Genomic DNA, 24,414 nt, shown 5'->3' with positions numbered 1-24,414 from the left:
ATTGTTTCTTACTCTGAATCTGATTTTCATAAATTACTCACTACTGAATCACTTTTATTGATTTTATCCGCGGTAGGTACTCATTGCCAAAAACCAATATTATTAGGAAAATTGGTATCCCTCATTACTTATATTGAAACACAAATACTAATAAACCAACCAACCAACAGAACAGTGTTTTTCAAAAAGTGTATCGTGAAAATTTGAGGATTTTTATTTAGGCCTATAAAAATTAATATTATATAAAAATATATACTTAATTAAAAATAATTTTGAACCAGAAATTGAAATTTAGCAACTATATTATTATGCAGAAATATTGAATGTTTTCGTGTACACTGTATATGCCTGTTCCTATATACCTGCCTACCCGCAGCGACGCGTTAAAAACTGTTTACGAGCAAAATTATCCCCTCCCCTCCCAATTTTTTAATTGATGTTTAGATTGATAGTTATGTCGGGCACGCGACCGACCATCACAGCGGTAGTGGTGTTCGGAAGCCCGCATTACATGAATTATGTATTACTACTTTCATCATTATCTATGCATCTGTTACTTAGTTCATGAATAATAACGTATTTTTTATATTTTCGTTTGCCGTTCGACATGCATGTTTTTTATTATAATATATGTAAACAACGACGTGCAGTATGAAGCGTGTACGAGCAACGACGCAATATTTGCACCATATCAATTATTTTTTCAAAGAAAACACTCCAAAGTTGCCATCGTACAGCGTATAGTGTAATCGTTGTAACTACATATATAGTGGGTCTAGTGTCCCTCACCAAAACCGCCGTTTTAATAACTATAATATTAATATTTAATAACGCGTCTAACCTTTAGTGTCGTAACTCGTAATATATACCAAAATAAAAAAAAACCAGAGAACTCTGCTGTAGGTACTTACAGTAGATTTTGAGTGTACCTATCCGCCATTGATTAGGTCATTAGGTTATACATTATAATATATGTGTTAAATTTCAATTCAATGATAAATCATTGTAAATGAAAAATATATCCTAGCGGAGACGGTGCATGTCAGCCTCTATTTTTAAGAATATCTTAAAATTTTTATTTATATGACTCTTAGTAATTAATCTGTCTATTAGTAAAAAAAATAAATGCTACTGTATTGAAGTAATTTTTGCTATAAACAAAACGCATGTTATCTTTATATCATATAGGTCTATTCAAATTAACTAGTCAATAGTCAATACCGTGTTGTATACCGTAGAAGTGCGTGAATATGTTATTGTAGCTTGAAATGAATCTTATATCAATCTTATAATCTTATAATCTTATAATATTTTGAAAATGTCATCGTGTATAATTTAAAAAAACAATATTGTGCCTACATATAGGTAGAAGTTTCAAGTCCCTACGGTTATTATTTTTTTAATTCCAACAAAATAACTAAATTGTCCAACAAACATCCAATTTTGTTAAACGTTAAATTTCTATAAAAAAAATTGTACGTGTATGTATTTTCGATATTTTTGAGTTGCCATAAGAATAACTGATGTGGAACCTTGTATTATATTTTCCAAATGTTACCTTAAAATAATGTTATAAACATAAATCTTAAAAAGTGGAAAATTTCAAATTTCTTAATAAATACCTTAAAAGGAGCTAAAATACAAAAAAAATTATTGTGTTTATATATATTTAATATGTGATGAAAACATCAAAAATTCAAAACAAATAATACATTCCATTAAGTACCTACAAAGAATTAGCGGATGTCCGTATATTATACGATACACTTCACTACTAAATAGTATAATATGTATATAATTTAATATTAATATGTAATATTAAATATAATTTCATATATTTAATAATAATCGTGTATCCGTGTTGATTACTAGACATAATAATATAGTGCGTGCAGTTATTGTATAAAACAATTTGAATTGCTTTTATGAACGTTTTACTGACCGTATACGACGCATATATATATTATATAACTCAAACCGTATTTAATATTATATATATATACTAATACGTACCTTCTAAACGGTGTTTGTGCAGCAGTAGCATACTGGGAACGAAGAAAAATGGCCCGCCGTTCCAGGACCTCGGCAACAGTCGCGTCGTCAAAGAAGGATCGTTGCTGTGCAAAGTGATACAGATCGATGGCAAGGTAATATTATCGTCCGTCGTGTACCATACATAATATCTTATTGTAACCAAGTGTCTATATAATACGACTTTACGTATTTGTTAATACATATCATAATCGATAAGACGATAAATAAAATATAAAAAAAACACATCTTTGCTCATTCAGGGCGTGTATAATATAATATTACTCAGCTGTAGTGTATAATATAATATCGCATATTATTATATTATTGTGTTTACAGAAAGCATGCGATCGGTCGTGGAAACCGGTGTGGGCCGTTGTACGCGGACAGACGTTGTGTCTGTACAAAGAAAAACGAGAGTCTATACCTAACATTTCGACCGACGTAAGTATACCTATACATAAAACCTTGATTTTTTTCAATGCGGAATTCATTGTTACGAATTTTTTACCCGATCGAAGAAAACTATGCCCACGATATATAATATATTATATATCGTCCGGCGTCCACGCTTCTCAGCCCCAAATCATGTCTTGTGTGTGTGCATTACATTATAACGTGATATTTATCTTTTGATTTTTGTCTTTCACTTTCTCCAAAATTTCGAATGTTATTGTTTACACGAGAGCTTTCGTAACGCCGAACAGAGACACAACCATCGGGTTTTCGGTTTTTTTTTTTGCGCTTCGTGCACACGCGTCGCCACGAATAATATATTAATGATTATGTACCCAACTGCCCATGACAATAGGGGCACGCGCCTGCCACAGAACCTCCACATCCGTGATCTGACCAGTAACAGTTTGCGTCCAAACGTTGGACAGTTACGTCGTACCTATAGCCCACGATTTAATTATTATCTTACACCGCGGTTTTTCCGAAACTAAAAATGAATCGATTCTGTTCCCCGGACCGCCGTCTTAGGTATTCTTGTATGCCCGTGTGGTTCCGGGCATCGAAACATCCTCGACTAAAACGGTGGTCGTCTACCGGTTCTTGGGTATGTCCATACATTATGTACTTATAAGTTATAAGCGTTATATTTATAGGCACTAATAATTCTCATTGAATTTCATTACGCTGGACTACTACATATATACAAATAAAAAAAAACAATGGTTTCTACAAAGGTACATTAGAGTTTTTTTTTATTCCTTCTTTGTTTTTTTTTATAGACGCCCGCAACTCTTGAAAAGTCGGATGACGTGAACGTGTCCTGCGATCGTATCAACCTTAGAACGTCCACTACGGACGTGGCTCACGACTACACCAAGAGGAAGCACGTGATGCGACTTTGCTCCAGCGTCGCCGACATGGGGTGCACTGAACTACTGCTTCAAGCCGACGACACTTCGTCCATGGTGCGCTGGTTGAAAGCATTGCAGGAACAAGCTCTCGAGGCACAGGCACCTCTGTCTGCAGAAGAAGTAAGTGTATTTCGTAACACATAGTGTCAGTGTGTCACCCACCCCAGTCTCGCTCGTTGTTAGATAGTTACAATAATGTAATGTGTTTTTAATGTTTTTATTGTATATTACTACTGAAACTGGCAGTATTTAAATTTTACATACCAGTACATACGTTACGAGCGTAGTCTTCGGTGGTATCTTTCGTTAGGTAGGTCACTATGTCAATATACTATCAGGAAATACTGAATAATGATACTAGTGAATTTCAAATATACCGAAAATGTCAACTGTCCTGATTATTGGTTTTGTTTTTCAGTGTTTGAGCATCTCGCCTGGCAATACTAAGGGCATGCGTAAGTTAGGTACGTTCAGAAACCGTTCGCCCACCGGTGATTCTCCAATCACTAAGACGCGAAAACCGGACCGCAGCCCGTGCCAAGTATCACAGCCACAATCTCCTAAATCTACCAATACTTGGAAAAATCGAATGGCCAAACAATTAAAAAAAATACAGCAAGGATCGGGGTCGCCGGTATCACCGATTATGCCCACACTACCGCCACCCCCGGGCACTGCAATCGGCATACCTCTGGAACTTTGTCCGCCGGTAAGACGCGACGGAATAATTTTTTCCAACTATGTTTTTAAAAATATTATACTTAATACATTTTCAATGGTTGTTTTATTCCGCAGTCGACGCGTTCCGAGTTTGTACCATTAATAGTAGAAGTATGCACATCAATCGTTGAAGAAAAAGGGTTAGATATCATCGGCATATACAGGTATGTAATTTTTTTTTCACTACAAATTTTAATGCATATCTATTGTTACCTATTTAAATATTATATTTCATTATGTTTAAACTTTTAGAGTACCTGGTAATACGGCTGCTATTACTTCACTAACAGAAGCGGTCAACAACGGTGGTATGGAAACCCCAGATATGGCCCTTAAACTTCTACAACGAGATCCCCGGTGGACAGATGTTAATGTAATCTCTAGCCTATTAAAATCATTCTTTAGAAGACTTCCCGATGCTCTACTAACAACTGAAATGTATCCACACTTCATCGAGGCTGATAAAATTGATGATCCTGTTCAACGAATGGTTAAATTGCGTGAACTAGTAAGTAAAAATAAGTTATTTACATTTTAAAAGAAAAGTTGGTAATTTTTATTTGTACTCTAGGTTCATAAACTGCCAGACCACCATTTTGAGACTTTAAGGTATTTGCTGATGCACCTCAAGAAAGTTGTTCATCATAGCGGGGTCAACAAAATGGAAGCACGTAACTTGGCTATTGTGTTTGGCCCTACTCTAGTTCATTCTGCTGATGATAACATGGTTACTATGGTCACAGATATGAGTCATCAGTGCCGCATTGTGGAATCGCTAATATTACAAGTAATAATAATACCTATGAATAAAGAATAATTATTTTTATTATTTTTTTTTTTACTTATTTTTTTTTTTTTCAATAACAGGCTGATTGGTGTTTTGGCAACGGAGATGTGGTAGATCTTACAGCATCCATACCTGAAAATTGTGGACAAGTTCCAGAAATTGAACAAACTGCTCCAAATCAAAATCTTTTGGATAACATCAACAAAGTTTCTGGCAATCAGTACACGCCATTTATGGCCAAAGACCTTGTGACCAATATTGTTGCTGCAGCTAATCGCAAAATGCATCGAGCTACTGGCAAAAATTCAAATACATCACGAAAGTCTCGTACCAACGTAACCAATAATATAGTTCCTCATATTAGTGTACTTCCAAGTGCATCTGATATTAAACACGTATGGCAATGAAACTATACATTTTATAAAACTGTTAATAATACTTCATTTTTACATTGTAGGATGTGTCTAACAAAGATAAATTGAACAGCTCAAAAGCCAGTTCAGAGACCGTTTCAAGTACTAGCCTCAATGAATCTGAAGACAGTCTTGATCACCTAACAACTAATGATCAAAGTTTAGATTTACCACCACAAAGTAACGATGGTGCTCCCCCTATTAAGACTTATGTCAACTTAGCTGAAACTACTCAAGAAAGAATACGACGATTTGAACAGGAAACAAAAGCAATGCTTCAAAGAGAAATTAATAGAGGTCAAAGAAGAAGAGAGTATTTTGGACTTGACGAGCCTGTTACTCAAGCAAACGAAGCATTAATGCTAGCTAAAGATTATTCACCAGGTAAATATTTCTTAGTAGAATTTAATCATTATTTTGTTAATTTTGTAATTTTTTCCCATAAGTCATGGTCAAAGTATCCAAAGGAACAACCAATGGAACTAATGAACAATCAAATGACTCAGACTTAAAAAATAATCAGAAACGATTAAAAACTAGTATTGAGAGTACTGATGAATGGTCAGTAGATTCACTCAGTGATGGTTTAAGAATATCCAATGAACGTCCTATAAGTCACGCATCAGATGAAGGTAAAAATAAGTTTTTATTAGGTCTATGTTACAGAGTTCGCAATAGTAATTATAATTATAAAACTGTTGTTCAAAATTAGTAGTTTCCGTATTGCATAAAATATTATTTTTAAATATGTATATTAAATCATTATTCAATAACCAAAATGTGTTAAGAAAAGTGGTAATAATAATGGGAATAATTATAATTTTTAAATTATCACATAAAAAAAGTGTTGTGCTTTGTGTACACTGAAATAGGTTTACTATTGCGTAATCTTAAAGTAATTTACCGATCGCGTGCACCGCACGTCCGGCTCAATCATTTTTGTTTGAGATTCATTGACAAAATTTACAGCAAATGGTAACATACATCAGCACTTAAGTAACAAACGACAAGGATGGGTTTTTGGCACGTCCCTTAACCAGTATCCGCATTACTACTACTACCAACCTGAAAGGTTCTTATACATTTAGCTCAAATGACTTGATCAATTAACATGGTTTTGCTTTTTTTTCTACTAATTTTCTGCTTTTATTTACTTGCTATTTTTTAAATATCACTTAATTTTATTATTATTTACCAACTAGGTACTATTTTATTTTTAAATACGTCTTCACATTTCTTTGATTTTAAAAACTAAGACTAATATAATATAATTATTACTCACATAAAATCATTTAGATATATATATTAAATTAATGGCTGGGCTAGTTGACTATTTTTTTTAAATTGTTATGTTAAATTCATATAGAATAATTAAAGAGCCTTAACCCTAATAAAAAAAAAAAAAATAATAATTAAAGATAAGTTTAAATTTAAGAAATTTCTTTTATTTATTTATTTTGTTTTAAACTGAATATTTACATTTAATTTACAATCCATGCCACACCACAATAAGCAAATACGATAAAAATATCATACACCTACCTGGCTAATTACTGGCTACCTAATCCTTGATGATATAGTCTGGGCTCAACAAGCTTGTTTACCCCGCGCGCTTCTAAAACTCTTCGAGAATCAGAGGGTTTAGATAGTATCATTAGTCCACTAACTGGGATTTCAAAAATCTAATTGTAAGGCTAATAAATTTGCATGTCATGCTAATAGTAATAATATATGTAACTCATAATATGTGTTGAATACATTTAAGCGGTGTATTTATTTTGTATATCAACATTCTTTTTTTATCATTTTAAAGTCCTTCATGATATTAGCTGTTTAGTTGCTAATTATATTTCATTTTGCACTTTTTGTACTAATTGAATGAATTTAAATACACCTGAAACATAATATTAAAATATAATCATCAATTTCGTTTTTAAATTTAAAAAAATTAATTTTTGAATACATGACTATTGAATAGGCGACTTGCACTCCTCTTTTAACTACAACAAATGTATATCTGCTCAATGTTTTCTTATCAATCAAATGGCATCTGTTATAGTTTTAAGTGATTATTGAAAATTTTAATTACTGCAATATGTTGACCGTATAAAAAAAACATTGGTTTTACTTTTATTTTTATGCACTAACGAATTAGCTAAAACTTTCATTTTGACTATTTTGAGGATTCATTTTTAATTAAGTTACTTTCTGACATTTTGAGTAAATATATATAAAGAATTTCACTCTTGATTATTTAATAGCTCGTGAATTTTATTTTTATTTTATATTTACTTGGGTAAATGTTATTCTTTTTGGTTTTAATTTTAACTATGGTAATGGCTGACAAACGGTTTTTTCTCAGTGTTATGTATAGTTGTTTTAACTGTGTGTTACCATAATGTTGTAGACTATCTAACATTATAATTGAATGGTTTGCTGAACCTGCTATGTGTTAAGCATTATCCTTGTGTTGCATGACAGTTTTGTGTTTGATTTTCCAGGAGGGGATTTATTGGTGAGCCTGACCTCCGCTTTTGACAAAAAACTTAAATCCCTTTTAATACCCAGTGACTCTGTGGATGTTGAAGAGAAGCAGCCAGTGGCTATATCAAGTGATGAACAAACAGATGTGCAGACTTACAGAGATCCAAGCTTACATAGATCATTGGAAAGGCGCAGCCAGCATATAACCGAAAAACATGTAAGTAAATGTTAACGATTGTTGTATTGACTTGATTATAATTTTTATCATTATGTATTACAGGAAATTGAAACCATGAAAGATTCAACTAGTGAATCAATGAAAGATTCTTCAAAAATTGATAATTTTGAATGTCTTCAAGACATCAACACCAACCCAAATGTGCGTCTGCGTCGTTCCGAATCATTGAAACAAAAAGAAAACCGTCCAGACTATGGAAATCATGTAAAACTACGTCGTTGTGAGTCACTGAATAAACACGAAAGATATATATCTAAATACACAAAGTTTGAGGCAATGATGCTGACAAAAAACGGTGACGCTTCCAAACACCGGCGATCTGACTCCCTCACCAAGACGGAGAAGACCGAGTGCAACATGAACAAGCGAAAACAAGGATTGTCTAGACGCTGTAGTTCATTGCGCGATAAGGAAGCGCGCCAAAAACGTAAAAACGGTGTTACAACTGATCGCAGCATCAAGAGGCGGCATACAGTGGGTGGTACAAAGGACTTTGATAAGATCACATGGTTGGACAATAAGGAAAGAGAAGAATTAGAAAAAAGCTGCAAAGATAGAAGAACCAGTTCACCAGACCTTAGTTGGGCTCGTGTTGTGGATGGAATAAAAGAAAGAGGTATTAGACCCAGGAGCATGGCCGACCCAAACTTTGTGTCTAAACTGTTGAATGTACCTCTTGAGTCACATGTTTGACAGTAAATGTATTTTCTAAAAAAATTGTTTTGATCTCATTTGTCCTATCGCTTAAATGTGCTCATACCCTCCCCTCATGTTTTCATCATTCAAAACTTGTGCTCATCCCTATCATTTCTAGGTTGTCAATTACCCTATTATGCTTTAAAGTTTGGTATGTTTTTAAATATCAACATTGTTTTATAGTCTTGATGAAGTATAATTTGTTTTTAAAATATAATATATAAATATATATTTAAAAGTTCTTGACAATATTGTTTTGATGAAAAAAAAACGGTGCAATAACATTGTAACATTGAGGTAGAAATATTGTAAAAAAAAGTACTATTATGTTTAATTTTTTTTTCACTTTTTTTTATTATTATTATTTTGTCACATTACCACTGACATACATATACAATATACATATTATATTTAATGAATTTTTATTTAAATAATTATTCTTTAAAAGTTAATTTTCACAATAACTATCACATTATTATTTATTTTTATTTTAGTACACGGATAATACACCGAGCATTTAAATTTTATATTATTTTAATTTAAGCAAAAACAACTGTTATTAATGTAAATAATCTTATATATTTATTTATGTATTGTCAAAGTATACTGGTTACTGTTTTTTTTTTTTTAAAAATGGTGCGTTTTATGTTTTTATATATATTTTTTTTTTTTGTTTTCTCTTTTTTCAAATTTGTAAAGCGTTTTTATATAATATACGTAAAAGCAAAAAAATTACATGTATGTAAAATGTCACTAAATTATACCAATATAATTTTATATATTATATATATATTGTTTTTATGTGTAAGTTTTAATGATAAAGAGTTCCACTAAAACAAAATAAAGTGTTGGATAATACATTTTTAAAAGAATATGCTCTAACTTATTTTTTACCTATGTTCTAGTATATAATACATAATATATATTTCTAAGTTTTACTGTGTATCAAATCTATATACTCTACCATTTTTCCAGTCAATTTATAAATGTACACCTCATAGAGTCTAGACCAGATGTCACTAAATGGCGGCCCTCGGACAAGAAAAAAGAATTAAAAACCCATAAATTTTATATGTTCTAGAGTTTTAATTTATAATTTTTTTGTCATTGGTTATTAGCACAGACTAAGATATATTATGTATAGAAAATGATAAAATAAACAATAATTGGTGGAAATTTAAAGTAACTACGGTTTGAATTAAACCAAAAAACCAAAATAAAATCGGCTAGGTCAAAAACTGGTTTTGTGTAAAAGTTTCCGTTTGTCCTTAATTTTTTTTTTTTGTTTTTCCCGATTCTTTAGAAAAGTTAATTATTTTAAAAAGTTTTCTGAGAATTCTCAATTTTACTTTTAAGTATAAAATAATAAAGTACAAACTAGATTCAATTTTTCTATCAGAAACTATTCTCAAAGATGAATATCGTATAGTAATAAAATCTGTATACTGCGTATAGGTCCGGGCACAAACATTCTTTTGGATAACACATCTATGCATTTATTGCCCCATTCAGAATCTTAAACCTCTGGAGAGTGGGGGGTTGTATTCCCATCATCTCCCCTAACTAAATATTTTGCATATTTTATTTTATGATTAAGTATATTATTTATATTATAATATTATTCAATAATAGTCATCTTATAAACTTCAAACTAATTTTGAAAAATTGTTTAGTTTTTTTGGTGTTTTCTTGTTTTTAGCAACTTGCTAATTTTTTTCTTTTGCAAGTGAATGTGTCATTCTTGTTTTGACATAATGCGTTATGATATATTTGGTTAATATTTGACTGTGTATTGAGCAACCAACCTTTGTCAAAAATGTTGTTTATATTTTTCTTCAATAACTACAAATTATGTTAGAAAAATAAACAGTGAAAAATGTATATGAAGTTTTTAAATTGAAATGCAACATTACAAACTTGATCATTTACCGGGACCGCTAGTTATATATATTTAGATATTTTACAGTATAATCTAGTACAGTGCTTCTCAATTTTTTTTTTGTCAAGAGGCTCCTTAAATTTAATGTAAAACTGTCAAGGCTCCCTTAATCAAAATTATTAATTGTTTTTTCTAGATTAGGTATATACCAAAATTACATGTACTATTTCACACAGATAAATTATTAAAATGTATAGTACATTAATGTTTTAATATACATTTGAAAAATATTAATAATAGTATTAAAATTTAAGCATTTAAACTTTTTCCATAAACTCTTAAAGTCTAAAGAAAACAAGCACTGATCTAGGATCACCATATAAATCTATCAACCATTTAGCATATAGATATGTTTCTATCCCCAGGATATCCTGTTAATAATTACCTCATCCACTAACTATGGTTTAAACAAACCACTTTGGCGCTGTATGTCTATTGCCAATTCCGACCCCTCCTTTACCGTCTCACAAACCTAATCAAATATTTATGTATATTTATGGATATGTGTATTTATGTAAATTGCACTGTTATATCTCACTATTGTAATAAATTACTTGTATTAATATTAAATGTAAATAGGGCTCACGCCCGTAATGTATGCTAAAAATAAAAATAAATATAATATATAGGTAATAGGCATTGATTTTATAATATAATATAAATACTATGAATATATTATTAAATCAATGGTGATAGGTACAACCAAGTAATAAATGCTTATAAAAAGGTATTCAAAATATATGCATTTTGGTAACACATAGGTAATATGAATACTAGTATTAACCTCAATATCAACATATTATGAATTGTATTTAATAATAAAATAAATAATTAATAATTATTATTTGTTAATTGTAACACTTTGAAAGCATTATGTATGATAATTTAGTGAATTAACTATTTAACTCTCACATTTTTCATATATTTTTTTTTAATAGGAAATTAAAAATGACAATATTTAATAATATTAATAATTGTTTTTGGTTAAAAGAAAGTATTTAAATACATACATATAAATAATTTAGAACATAGAAGTCATTATGCAATGAAAAATGTTGAATTTTATTCTTTAAATCATAATATATTTTCAATTTTCTATAGCTTTGGACGCTTTGGTGTACAAAACTGTCAAAACTGTTTATTTATCGGCCTCTTTAGGACATACAGCGCTCCTGGTGGTGACGACTATCTGTAGTAAAATTTTCAATCAAGTTTTCAAACAAGTGACGACCATAGATAATATAAGATGGTGACGACACCTTATCAATACACCTGGGTTCATAGATAATATATATGATAAATTGATAACAATATCTGTAAACAACGTCCCGCAAAGATAAAATATTATGTTATGATAATATTGAAATTGAAATGATTGAATGTTTCATACGACGTACGTGTTAATGAATATAATATATTATAAAATAATATGACACGTGCATATTATATTTTATTATATGATACACACAATTCATTTAATTTAGGTCAATGGTCAGTAGTGTTCAGTACGTCGGTCAGTAACCGTGTAGTCTCGAGTCTCGACTAAGTGTTCCGTTTGTCCCGATACCCAATACTCATTCGAATTCTCTGTGCACGGGTACAGTCAAGGCCAACAGAATTAGGAGCTCAGGATGCGGCCTCTGCTGGAGCAGTAGGTCGAATAACCCGATTAGAGTCTAATCATTTGGCCTATATTATGTAGAACTACAGTAGAATACCGCTGCGAAACGGATCATCCAACACGTAAGCACTATTATTTCGATTTAATATTATAATATGGTTATAAAAATAGTATTAATATTATGAGGACGCCACACCCGTATGTGTTTCTGTGTTTTCCCTGGGGTTTTCTTACCATTGATTATAATCAATGGTCTTACAAACGTACGACATGGCAAATTTTTGTTCAACAGTTCCAATTTTGTGCGATAAGCTTTAATCATATACCTAGTTGGCTAGTTAATATTGATCTATTATCATACTGTAAGGTATAGTAATTGTCTGTGCTTTCAATTGTGTTATTTTACAATTTTTACATTTTTAAGCTATTTATGAAAATTTATATATTGTAATATTTTACACACCTACTCATAACTTGCTTAAAAATTAAAATATCGCAAAAACCCCATGCGAAAGCACAGATAATGTCCATAGTTTTAAGTTTGATAAAAGGTTAATTTTCTCTATTATTAGAGGCAATTGCTCAAATTTGAAACTGTTGAACAAAAATTTGACATGTTGTACTTTCGTAAGACGGAGACAACATTATATATTGTATATTTGTATGTAATTGTTTTTATTTATGCTAAAGAAACATCGATTGTTAAGATTTATTAATATTTTAATAAACATAATAAAAACAATTAATTAAATACCTAATAAACATAATATGTTATAATATTAAGTACAATTTTTTTATAGATACATTTCAAGTCCAAATGTTGACAAAATTAGATAATATTTAAACAAATATTAACAGTTATATAATATCCGGTTAAAGTTTACCGACACTTAACCGGCCGAATTCTGCCGATAATAAAATCTGTTATCAGTCGGTTTATTGTTGATCCACACTTTACCTGACATTGTAAGAACGGCCCTTAGTTATATTAAAAAAATATAATTCGTGGGGACTTAAAACTTTGGTAGCGGTGTCGTATGTTATCTACGCACTGAATGTTATCTACACATTGCTATTTACGTATAAATTATGTCGTATGCTATCTACGCACAATTAAAGTTGAAAAGTATTTTTCATATCAATAAAAAATGTTTCGAACGTATTTGTTGTGTTTATGGAGCGCCACCATTCTTCTTTAAGCTGCCTTTCCAGCAAATGAGTGGCACCATCCAAACTTCTTATCACTATATTTTATTATTTACTATACGATACATACAATTAAATTATTATTTGATGATAGTCTGTAAATTATGTTAATTATTAGAAATTAAGTACTTAATTAAATAATTACTTATTAGGTAATTAATATATTTTAGTATAATACAATGTGTTCTCTTCTATCACAACTTATAGAAACCGGGATATTTTGCATACTATATTGAAGAGTTGCAATGTTTTCCCTTAACTTGTAAGTATAGATAATAATATTTACATGACGTATGTTCTATATAACTTCTGTAATTAATAACAAATTATGGGCATGGTAACGTTGAGTTGTTGATTTATATAATACATATTATGTAAGACACAAACAATATTAACAATCAACATTTTTAACACAATGGCCGAACCAAACACAGACAACGTAGATGAAAATAATAAAGAGAATTTAAAAAATCTAAAACCAACACTTCAATATACAATATTTGCTGATTATGACAACGAAGAGTTACTATACCCAAATGAAAAGTTAGGAATACTAAAGAGAGAGTTAGAAATTGTGAGATCAAGAGTGGATAATACATTTAAAAAAAACACCTCCCCTTTAAGGCGACCAACGGACAACGCACCTCTGCACGAAGTATACAAAAATGTTATTAACAAAGACTCGTTCACCACTTTAGCCATGATTTTAGCTAATGAAAACAACGTTTGTAGTAAGTACATTAAGTGACAAGTATTGTCATACAACTCATAAAGTATATAATGTACCTTATTATAGTATTATCAGGGTTCGGATTTTATAGAATTTAAAATTGCATAAATATTTACTATAATATTACCTTATATATCGCTAAATATGCGCTAAAAATATGCAATACAATTAATGGGGGGGGGGGCACGGTCCCGGGGCCCATTGATTTTGGAGCCCCATCTTTATCCCCAAAATATATTTTTTTAACGCGTACCTACATTAGTTTTTCAAAAAAAAAAAATTATTTAATTATTTTACGAAAAATTACTATAAATAATGTTGTAATAATAACTATGTTTGCCAACAATTTTGTTTATGTTTTTTTTTTTTGTTGATAATTTTAGATTACCGATTTAAGTAGGTATATAAAAAGGTAGTTATAAGAAAAAAAATTTAGCTCTTGTAGATTAGGTATTTCAGTATAAAGTATTAATGCATATTTTACTAAACTTTAGAGGACCATATTGTTAATAAGTAAAATAACCTAGCGAATCAAAATTGATCATTTGACTGTCAAAATGTTCAGAAAAAAGCTTTACCAGAATCCATAAAAAAATATAGTGGTTATATGTACCATTTGAAAAAATTAAGTCGATTTTATTATTGTTACAACTACGTGTTTAAAAATTTTGAAAATGTTATAAAAAAATTGCCTGTTAAAAATAAAGAAACACGTCTTTTTTTTGTTTTAACGAAATTCCATATCATCGACCTTAATTGTTAAAAAAAAAACCCGTGTACAATGACATAAGATACACCCAGTATATTTTAAAATTATACAATAATATAAAGTCGTTAATATGTAATGACACAACTTCTTTAAGTAAAAGGTAAAAGGGGGCCTACTATAAGTGTATGGTGTCCCGGGGCCCAATTGATCCTTAATCCGAGCTTGATAGTACGAGTGTACAGTACATGTTCACAGCATACAATACTTTCGTCGCGTTAAAGCGTTCGTGTAGTTTAGGTCTATAGTTTATAGTTTAAGTTTAAAGTTGGTTTATAGTATATTTTCTTTTAAAATTAGACAATAATCCAAAACATATTTATTCAAATGTTATTTCTTAACATACGGCCAATTTTTGTTAAAAAAACAAGTTAAAATCCAAAAAAATCCAAAATTAGCACTAAAATAATAAAAACCAAAAAATATGCAAATTTAAATTTTTAAATCCAGTTCTCTAAATCATGAAACAACTTTTATGCTTAGTTTACTATTTCTTAAGCATTTTATGAGCATTTATATCTCAACCCGGCTTATTATAAACATTTTACGTTAATTAATTGGAAGACACTTCTAAAAATTATTATCGAACTATATAATTTTAGGTAAAACATCAAGTGAAAATCAGAAAATTAAGTCGACAGAAAACAATATAAAATCTGTTTGCGACGATAACGCAAACATTCAAGAGTTCAATAAACCATTAAATATTGAGAAAACTAATCAAATAAACTCCCAAGCAATTAATGAAAATGCTAAACCTTTGAATGTTACAAATGAAGATATAAAGAAAATAAACATTGCTTCAAATAAAAATACACAATCGCCGAAGAAGAAAATTAAAAAACGATATAAAATTGTGTCTATCGATAAAACAAAATAATAAAAATATATAGATACCTAACTTCAACTTATTAAATTTAAACTACCTAACTACCTAACTTTACATACAATTTACATTTATTTTAAATCATTCTATCATTATATATTTATATACCTATGTTTTGGTGTTAATTTATGATCAAACACATGAATTAATTACTTGTAGACATTTCGCATTACAAAATTACTGTCAAAGAACATTCAATGGTAAATATATTTTTTCAGAAAATTAAAATAGATTATGAATCTTGAATTTAATCAAATTAATTCGATATACAACGTGATTCCAGTAAACACTAATTATCTCCAAAAGTACCTGGGTATTAATGTTGTTTTATCCATATAATTTTTAAATTATCATAAAATAATATTATAATATTATGCTATTATTTTTTTCTCATATTGCTATATCTTAGGTTTTATTTCTTTTTGAAAAACAACAGACATTTATAATTATAGAATTTCATATACTCAATCAGAACTATAGTCGGGAGAATGAAAAGTGGCCACTGGCGATATGATAGCAACCTTTTTTTAATTCTACTTAGCTCTAGTGTAGTCAATTTTGGGTTTAAGACACAAGTTGGTACATCAAAATGGCTTGAAAAAAATCGATGAACCCGAATATGGTATTTAAATTACAGGTTGCCTTTTAAAAAAATGTAAGTTTTATTGCGCATGCGCAAGATACACGAGTTAAAAACATTGTAAGTCATAGAAATTTACGATCCATTAGTCTAGTTTAATGTCCCGCAGACAGAATTGAAAAATATTTACATGGTAATGAGTGGTAAAGTGGCCCCTGTTTTTTGGGACACACGGTATATAGATTAGTTGTATATTAGTTATATGCAACTATAACTTAACCGACTTTCCTTACAACGGTGTAGTCGTGATATTATTGTAATTATTTTACAACCAATAACATACATCCATCGCTCTACTCTGCATAGATTTCCATTACATTTATATTATAATAAATTATGCGTTAAATATTATATTTTCAAATGTAATATGATTGTAGAATAGTAATAATAATACCTACCTAATATTATGTACAGTTGGATTTTATAATTTCAAATTTTACGTTAAGTGCACAGACACTCCTCGGTAACTTATTAATGTATTAAGTATATCAATAATATCATAATATTTATAATTCGTAAATAATACTAAAATAAATTTAGGCTGTTGGGTAATTGAAGAAATGTATAAACTCGAGGAATGTGCGCAAAAAAACTATTAGGATATAAACCTGCTAACAGACAACAGTTACATAGATTTACATGAATTGTCACAAACCCCATGGCGTGGGTATTGTGTTTCTGGAATGTATTTGGAACTCGCATGAGAGTTTGATAGAACATAGAACTATATAGTAGTATTTTTAATTCCAATAAGTTCCCGATCATGGTTTCTTAGATACATTATGAATTTATGATTTATGATATGGCCAGTTCGGAAACAACTATCAAGGTACGAATATGTACTTATAGTTAGTATGTCGTATAGAACATAATATTTCGCCTTTTTTAGTCAAACTCGATTATATTATTGTCATATGTCTCAATGGTCGTGGAACACAAAGTATCTATATTTAATTTAATTAATTTAAAAATATTACATGTTATAATAATATAATATATAGTAAATATAGTAAATATACCTACTATAGCTCTACTATAGCTTATATAGGTACCTAAGTCCCACCATTGATTATAAATAGGTACAATACTTGTTTATACATGTATTTAAAACTATTATATACTTTTATTTATTTTACAGATTCCATTACGCGTGTATCTAAAATAATGCGTAAATATATCTTTTTTCTGTCCCATTAAACACTATATAATGATTTGAAATAAGAGGGGAAAAAGTGGTCGGCAAGATCAGAAGTCAATATACTTCTGGTTTATGATTGGTATCACGGCATCACACGCGTCCCACCTTTTACATCGTGCGTTGTGTGTCGATAAACATACAAATTATTTTATAACATAATATTAGCTTCTCGACCGTTCGAAATGTCTACTATTCCTCACTTGCCCATTTTTGTTGAAGACGACGCCATCGAAAACGGATCTCAAATCATATTGAAACTAATAAGACCAGACTGGGATTTAGAAAAAATCCGATACAAGGTAAAAAAAAATACATTTATAAGCTTCTAAGCTAAATCGCAGTATTATTTATTTTGATGGTTTACAAAAAATCTAAAATTAAACTAATCGAAATATTGTGCATAAAACATTAGTTGTTCACAGATGGTATTACTAACAAGTTAGTCGGTTTCTTCGACGATTCGCGTCCAGAAGATGATGGCGTGCTGGTTCGCATTTACGGAAAAAATACGGAACAGATCATTGACAGAAAAGCAGAATTCGAAAACTTTAAGGTTCGTTGTTCCCGTAGTATATTGGGTCACTCAGTGACTGGTGATTCACCTAACATGCTCGCCCCCATTTTTTCCTATACCTATAATAATGAATTTATCAAAACTTTGATTTTTTTATAAGTACCTAGGTACTTAGGCACGCACTATATCTTATAGAATATACTTAATAAATGAATCGAAATATGAACGAGTTTCCATGTTGATTAAATTTAAGCTCTAAGGATATGTTAATATATTATATTATAATAGTTAGAGATAATAGTTTTAGAAGATACCATATACCAAAGTAAGACTATGATGATTTAAAAATTGTTATAATATTAATATTAAATAATTAATTATAACTTTATAATTTGTAAAAATTGTCCGAGTATAATAATAGTATAGGCACCTACTGGGCTAAGTATATTATTATCAACATCATAATTTTATATTTTATGTAAAACTATTATAATATAAAAGACTATTATCTTACATAGAGAATAATAAGAAACTACTCGTTTGAAATTCAATTTAAATGCGTCCAATTTTAAAAAAAAAACCGCTTAAATTAACAATCCACATAAAAAAGTTAAGTACTCATTTGAAAAAAATAAATTTGTTTCGCCACGACGCCATCATACTTATTGAATAGTATAAATAATCTAAATCTTAGATATATATTATAGTTATACTTACAAAATTTCAAAAATTTGAATTTGAAAAAATACATTATTTTAAAGATTAAATTGTTGAGGGAGAGAGATCATGCTTGGTGAATCACCATATGTATTTATTATTTACTCACGCTTGTAACGATAATATACCTACTCATAATATATACATTATACTTATATAGCTACAGCTATCATACTGTGGTACCTACTACTTATTCACGTACAAAATAATAACCACCCGTAAATACGTAATAATGCATTTTGTTTCAAAAACAGATAATTTATATATTTAAGTTAAACGCACATATAGAATATTATAATATCTGTATATAAATTGTATGTGGATTTGTATTATTATCGGTGCGATGTCAGTTATCGCAAATTATTTCTTTACATGTGCAATGTCCAATAATTACGAGCTAATAGGAATTGTTAACAATAACAATAATAATAAAACTGTTGTTTTATTTAGTTATAGTTAAATTTACTATTCCCTTATATTACAAATCAATTGTTATTTGTTTGATAATAATAAAAAAAATTAAATAAAAAAAAAATACTTCACTTAATCCTACTGTAGTAACTATACTGATTATTATTATGCTATAATAGTATAGCGGACAAAAGGACAGCCGTACATTAAAGTTATACAGAGTGATTCTTTAACCACTCGTTATCTCAAAAAGTATTAATTTTTTTAATAGTATTTTTTTACATTGTTTCAAGTTGTAACAAAACAACATGTATTTAAAAAATAAAATATTTTTTATCCTTATAATTTAATTTATTACTTTTTTGAATGACACACAGTTTTCCTTTAATCTTCGAAAGCTGAATATTTTTCTGAGTATTTCGATACATAAAAATCGAATTTAGGATGAGTAGTTGATGAGTTATAAGTTTATAACTTATAAGTAAGTACTTATTTAAAGTTATAGCTCATAAACTATACTCGCTGTAACTTCGATTTTTATGTATCAAAATACTTAGAAATATTTTCTGCTTCGCAGTGTCAAACTAAAACTGTATTTTGTCATTCGAAAAAGGGAAAAACTTAGTAAATAATAAAGATAAAAATATAAAAAATATATATAGTTTTATTAAATGTTTTTTTTTTAAATAGAAACTGTAAAATTTGTTTTCAAAAACATTAATAGTTTTTGAAGTAATGAGTATTTTAATGAAAAATGAATCACTTGGCGTATAATAGAAAAATGTGATTCAAGGACGTACAATGTATATAATATATATATATATATTTATATATATAATGGTATACCTAGTCGGTATTTTTTCAGTAGTTCCTTATAATTCGCTTCGCACAACTTTATACACTTTATGACATCGAAAGTTGGAAAAAAGGCTATACTGCTATAGGTTATAATTATACCTATCACAATATCAAATCATTTTTTTTTCAAGTCAACCTTTAAATTTGTTGATCATTTTGTATTTCAGCTTATCGAGTGTTAGCCATTTGTACTACACCCCATAAAATATATGCATATAAATGATGACAATATAAGTAACACTACATTAAAATATATTGCATACATTATTGATAATAAGAAAGTGATTAATAGCTATGGTAATTAGTATTTACATACATAATATAAAGTAGGTACTTACCTAATAATGTAAGGTAGTAATCTTATATTATTGTAATTTGTATTGACAATTATCGTATGATTGTTAAGACTAATTATTGTGCATACCAATTGTATAATATATAACCTATTATAGGTATATTAATAATCGTTTGTAGTTAAGTATTATTGAATGATTATTGATTCTTCTAACAGTAAACACTTATCCATCGGTAAATTTTAATCATTTTCAACATTTTTCACGTAGTCTTCACTATTAAGTATTTACTATAGAAAACTCAATTTTTGAAAAAATCTAATTTTGAAAAATATTATTCAATAAATAGAATGAAAAAATGTATTCAGTTAATTAGTGCGTTTACTATATACTATTAAAAGAATCATCCTTAATGTAAAGGGATGTTCAAGTGGTTTTTCAGTAAATATCAAAAATTACCGTCATAATATGGTAGCTAGCTGTTAGCATGCGGGAAACTGTATAACCAGAAGAAATATTTGTGTATTAAGTACATAAAATTATTAGGTATTTAACAATTTTTTAATAATCCCAAAAACTTGATATTCATTTATATTATTTTAATATGTTATAGACTTATATTATAATAATATATTAACATATATTTTGAAAAATATCTTGGGCTGTATAATACATGCATTTAATTAAAAATTGTTTGCAATTAATGTTTGTTTATCTATTTTAATACAATTTATTGTATTAGATGTATGTATATATTATATTTTATTCAGAGTGTACAGACAGAATGACTTGATAAATAAAAAATAAAAAATTGATAAACGTATGAACAAAATTATGAAAATTATATGAACAATAAATATTGAAAGATTTACTTAGGTCTGAAAATATCCAAAAATAATAAAAAATAAACTTAAATAAACGTTTTTAACATTATATTTTTTTTTAATTAGATTAATAAAATTTGCTATTTCCAAAAAAAAATTAATAATTTTTTATTTTCTGTATTCAAAATAAAAATGTTATACCGTACTAGGAACGCGAGCGTTTATAAGCTGTATAAAAAAAGTTATTTCATTTATCAGGTCTTTTTGTTATACCTGCGCACCTTGTATACTTATTAACTTATTCACTAATTGTAGAGTACATAATGTGCTGTATGGTTACAATTTACAATACATACCATATAGCATATTTGATTATAAGTTATGATTACAAAAGGCCCTTATCTCTTTGAAGAAATAATTTAATACAAATTCATTTTTGAGCATATAGCTATGAACTGTAAATTTTATAAACATAACCCCATTATAACAATGGCATGTACGTTCTGTGTGTTTTTCCAGTTTTTGTACCGTGCTGGAGTCGCGCCGGACTTGTACGCAACGTTCGATAATGGTATGGTGTACAAATACATTAGAGGCAAAACGCTGACCACTACCACAGTCCGGGACCCGATCATTTACAGGCTTGTGGCCAGAACAATGGCGAGATTTCACAGGTTAGGTACAAGTGGCAAAATGACAGATGACGGGAGGACGACCAAATCCGAACTTTGGAGTAAAATGGAACAGTTTGCCAATCTCATTCCAGAAAGGTATAGCTCTCCGTCCACGGACCTCCAGTTAGTATACATAAAGCAATTCATAGTATTAGTTATAAACATATTTACGAGCTATTATATTATAGTCACAAAAATACTTAATGTAAAACCCTCATTTTATCGGTCACTGGTGAGTAGTTGTGTTTTCGAAAGAAAGAATCGGGTATATTAATTTGCTACGTTTACATTACCTACGACTTACCTATATGACATTTAGAAAAATTTTTTTTTAAACGGTAACAATATTATTTAATTAAATATTTAGGTATACGTCTTAAAAAAAAATATAAATCAGTGTCTATTTTAAGCCGATTACGCGCGACTATAGTATAATATAATATATTATTTTAAAACCATCTGCACATGATTTTAATATTTCATTATTTTTAATACATTATATATAGGTTCCGAAAGACATTCCCCCAAGGCGTCAAAAGTCTACGAGCTGATATTAAAACGCTCAAAGCATCGTTGGAGAATATTGGAAGTCCAGTCGTGTTCTGTCACAACGACCTGCTGTTAACCAACATACTTGTGCAGAGTGACGATGCAGTGGGAAGTAGTCCCATCAGCGTAGCATTCATCGATTATGAGTACTCCATGTTCAACAATCAGGCATTCGACATAGCCAATCACTTTATTGAATTCGCTGGTGTGTTTTACATTATTAACCAAGTTAAATTAAAAATGTGCGCATTTTAACTACAAAATTATTTACATAATATTTTTGTCATTTTGACAAATTTCTTAAAAATTTGAACGCTAATAAAAAATATGACGAATATAATATATTTTCGATATTTTTTATTTACTGTAAGAACACTGAACAACATAGGTATTATGAGAAACCTTGTTTTAAATTTTCAAGCTTTTACATTAAAATTTCTGTTTTTCTTTTTTAAGTACTCTTACGCCTGTTGAATAAAACCATATAATTTGTTTAGTAGTTAAGAAAAATAAAGTAACAGGAAACCCTATTTTCTTATATAGATCGCATGTCAAGTATAGTTGGACACAGGGTTTTTTTTAAATACCTGCACGTTTCAACTTACTATGACATGAGATCGTTAACGTGTTAATATTTTTCTTAAGATCGGAAAGGAATATTAACACATTACTGAATATGCTATACCTGTTGGTACATAACAGTTAGTATTACAACTTATAATAGGTACATCGTATATAAAATACAATCCCAATACATAAATACGTAAAAATATTTAGGGTGCTAATTTCAACACGCTTAAGCATGCAGAACCAGCCTAACTCCCTAAGTTGCGCCTATGCCAATCTAAGTTCTAACCTTACTTTACACTTTGAAGCTACTCCAGCTATTCTGGTTATAAGTGAACTGTACGTTGGCCAATATTTGAATATGATATTTATTAGTGAAAATTATTACTAACGTGCTGCGAATCTTTATGTTTTACACATGAATTTTTTTTTCTCATCATTGATTTACGTTGACATTTTAATAACGCAGGTGTACAAGAACCGGACTTTTCACTGTATCCAAATGTTGATTTACAAATGGACTGGCTGAAGTCGTACCTTGAAGAATACATCGGTGAATCTTTGGACCAAGACGATCAAAGGGTGGCCGTGCTTAAGGACCAAGTGAACATGTTTGCAATTGCATCACATTTGTTATGGATATTCTGGTCACTCGTACAAGCCGAAATATCGGTCATCGATTTCGATTATTTAAAGTAATAATAATATGGCAATATAACTAGAAAAATAGACATTTAAAATTAAAAGTTTGACGAAAATCTCCTAATAATTTAAACTTTGAAACCAATAGCTGTAGGTATACCTTTAATATTTTACATTTTAATTTTTCATTATTTAAATATTAGTTTTTTAATTTTCAGGTATGCAGAAATGAGATTCAAACTGTACATGACAGCGAAAAGTTCACTCATCAAATGAACACTTCGTGACATTCCTTAAATAATTCTATAATTTGATAATACTTTAAATTTAACATGTTAACATTTCCATTTATACCAATATGAGACAATGAAATGCTATAATATAGGCTCACGCTTTGTCAATAAATATTATAGGCATTAAGTTTTAAGGCATACATTTTATATTTATTTAAATACGATGCCACCGTGGATGATAAACGTCATTATATGCAAGTTGCAACACCGCCACCAAGTAATCATTGTGATCAAAATATTAAAATAAAGCAATAATAGGTATTACAAAGAGCCTTGTTGAAACATAATATATAAATTGTGTATATTATAAAGTAATACTAACACTAATTTTGCTTTGCAGAAAAATAATC

General features: G+C 29.2%; 3 protein-coding genes across 14 annotated transcripts in view; all 3 read left to right on the top strand.

Annotated features, from left to right (window-relative positions):
• Positions 1 to 8,961, top strand: part of LOC132945932 (rho GTPase-activating protein 21-B) — a 69,718-nt gene extending 60,757 nt beyond the window's left edge. For 9 of the 10 annotated variants that reach the window (XM_061015768.1, XM_061015766.1, XM_061015767.1 and 6 more), the window contains 12 exons: positions 2,036 to 2,147; positions 2,371 to 2,475; positions 3,267 to 3,518; positions 3,817 to 4,107; positions 4,194 to 4,282; positions 4,371 to 4,626; positions 4,690 to 4,905; positions 4,986 to 5,300; positions 5,363 to 5,702; positions 5,765 to 5,950; positions 7,820 to 8,019; positions 8,083 to 8,961. In XM_061015768.1, coding sequence (XP_060871751.1) covers positions 2,036 to 2,147; positions 2,371 to 2,475; positions 3,267 to 3,518; positions 3,817 to 4,107; positions 4,194 to 4,282; positions 4,371 to 4,626; positions 4,690 to 4,905; positions 4,986 to 5,300; positions 5,363 to 5,702; positions 5,765 to 5,950; positions 7,820 to 8,019; positions 8,083 to 8,733 — 3,013 coding nt within the window. In that variant the 3' untranslated portion in view covers positions 8,734 to 8,961. Of the gene's footprint in view, positions 1 to 2,035; positions 2,148 to 2,370; positions 2,476 to 3,266; positions 3,519 to 3,816; positions 4,108 to 4,193; positions 4,283 to 4,370; positions 4,627 to 4,689; positions 4,906 to 4,985; positions 5,301 to 5,362; positions 5,703 to 5,764; positions 5,951 to 6,287; positions 6,391 to 7,819; positions 8,020 to 8,082 lie in introns of those variants that run through there. The other variant, XM_061015769.1, reaches the window with a different exon arrangement.
• A 3,080-nt stretch (positions 8,962 to 12,041) lies between these two features.
• LOC132944539 (ethanolamine kinase) lies at positions 12,042 to 24,322 on the top strand. Of its 3 annotated transcripts, XM_061013946.1 has the most exons (8): positions 12,050 to 12,068; positions 12,160 to 12,418; positions 17,663 to 18,021; positions 18,135 to 18,275; positions 21,859 to 22,136; positions 22,520 to 22,767; positions 23,599 to 23,824; positions 23,990 to 24,322. In XM_061013946.1, exons 3-8 carry the CDS (start codon positions 17,905 to 17,907, stop codon positions 24,045 to 24,047), a joined length of 1,068 nt encoding a protein of 355 aa, XP_060869929.1. In that variant the 5' UTR covers positions 12,050 to 12,068; positions 12,160 to 12,418; positions 17,663 to 17,904; the 3' UTR covers positions 24,048 to 24,322. The 3 variants fall into 3 exon arrangements, with proteins under 3 accessions (XP_060869930.1, XP_060869928.1, XP_060869929.1); XM_061013947.1 differs by having other exon boundaries at positions 12,042 to 12,418; positions 21,859 to 22,109; XM_061013945.1 differs by having other exon boundaries at positions 12,045 to 12,418.
• Positions 12,438 to 17,626, top strand: LOC132944542 (uncharacterized). The gene is made up of 2 exons (XM_061013950.1): positions 12,438 to 14,233; positions 15,601 to 17,626. The coding sequence occupies exons 1-2, from the start codon at positions 13,918 to 13,920 to the stop codon at positions 15,876 to 15,878; spliced, it is 594 nt and encodes a 197-aa protein (XP_060869933.1). The 5' UTR covers positions 12,438 to 13,917; the 3' UTR covers positions 15,879 to 17,626.
• Positions 24,323 to 24,414: the final 92 nt, after the last annotated feature.

This window comes from Metopolophium dirhodum, chromosome 5 (genome assembly GCF_019925205.1).
Source record: "Metopolophium dirhodum isolate CAU chromosome 5, ASM1992520v1, whole genome shotgun sequence".
NCBI lineage: Eukaryota > Metazoa > Arthropoda > Insecta > Hemiptera > Aphididae > Metopolophium > Metopolophium dirhodum.
Note: the sequence above shows the minus strand (reverse complement) of the source record. Positions and strands in the feature narration are given on the sequence as shown.

Coding starts and splice junctions, on each gene's coding strand:
- LOC132944542 (XM_061013950.1), top strand. CDS start 13,918: ATGGCCGAACCAAACACAGACAACGTAGATGAAAATAATAAAGAGAAT. Junction 14,234..15,600: donor TAATGAAAACAACGTTTGTA/GTAAGTACATTA, acceptor ATATAATTTTAG/GTAAAACATCAAGTGAAAAT.
- LOC132944539 (XM_061013945.1), top strand. CDS start 17,905: ATGTCTACTATTCCTCACTTGCCCATTTTTGTTGAAGACGACGCCATC. Junction 18,022..18,134: donor TAGAAAAAATCCGATACAAG/GTAAAAAAAAAT, acceptor ATAAAACATTAG/TTGTTCACAGATGGTATTAC. Junction 18,276..21,858: donor CAGAATTCGAAAACTTTAAG/GTTCGTTGTTCC, acceptor GTGTTTTTCCAG/TTTTTGTACCGTGCTGGAGT.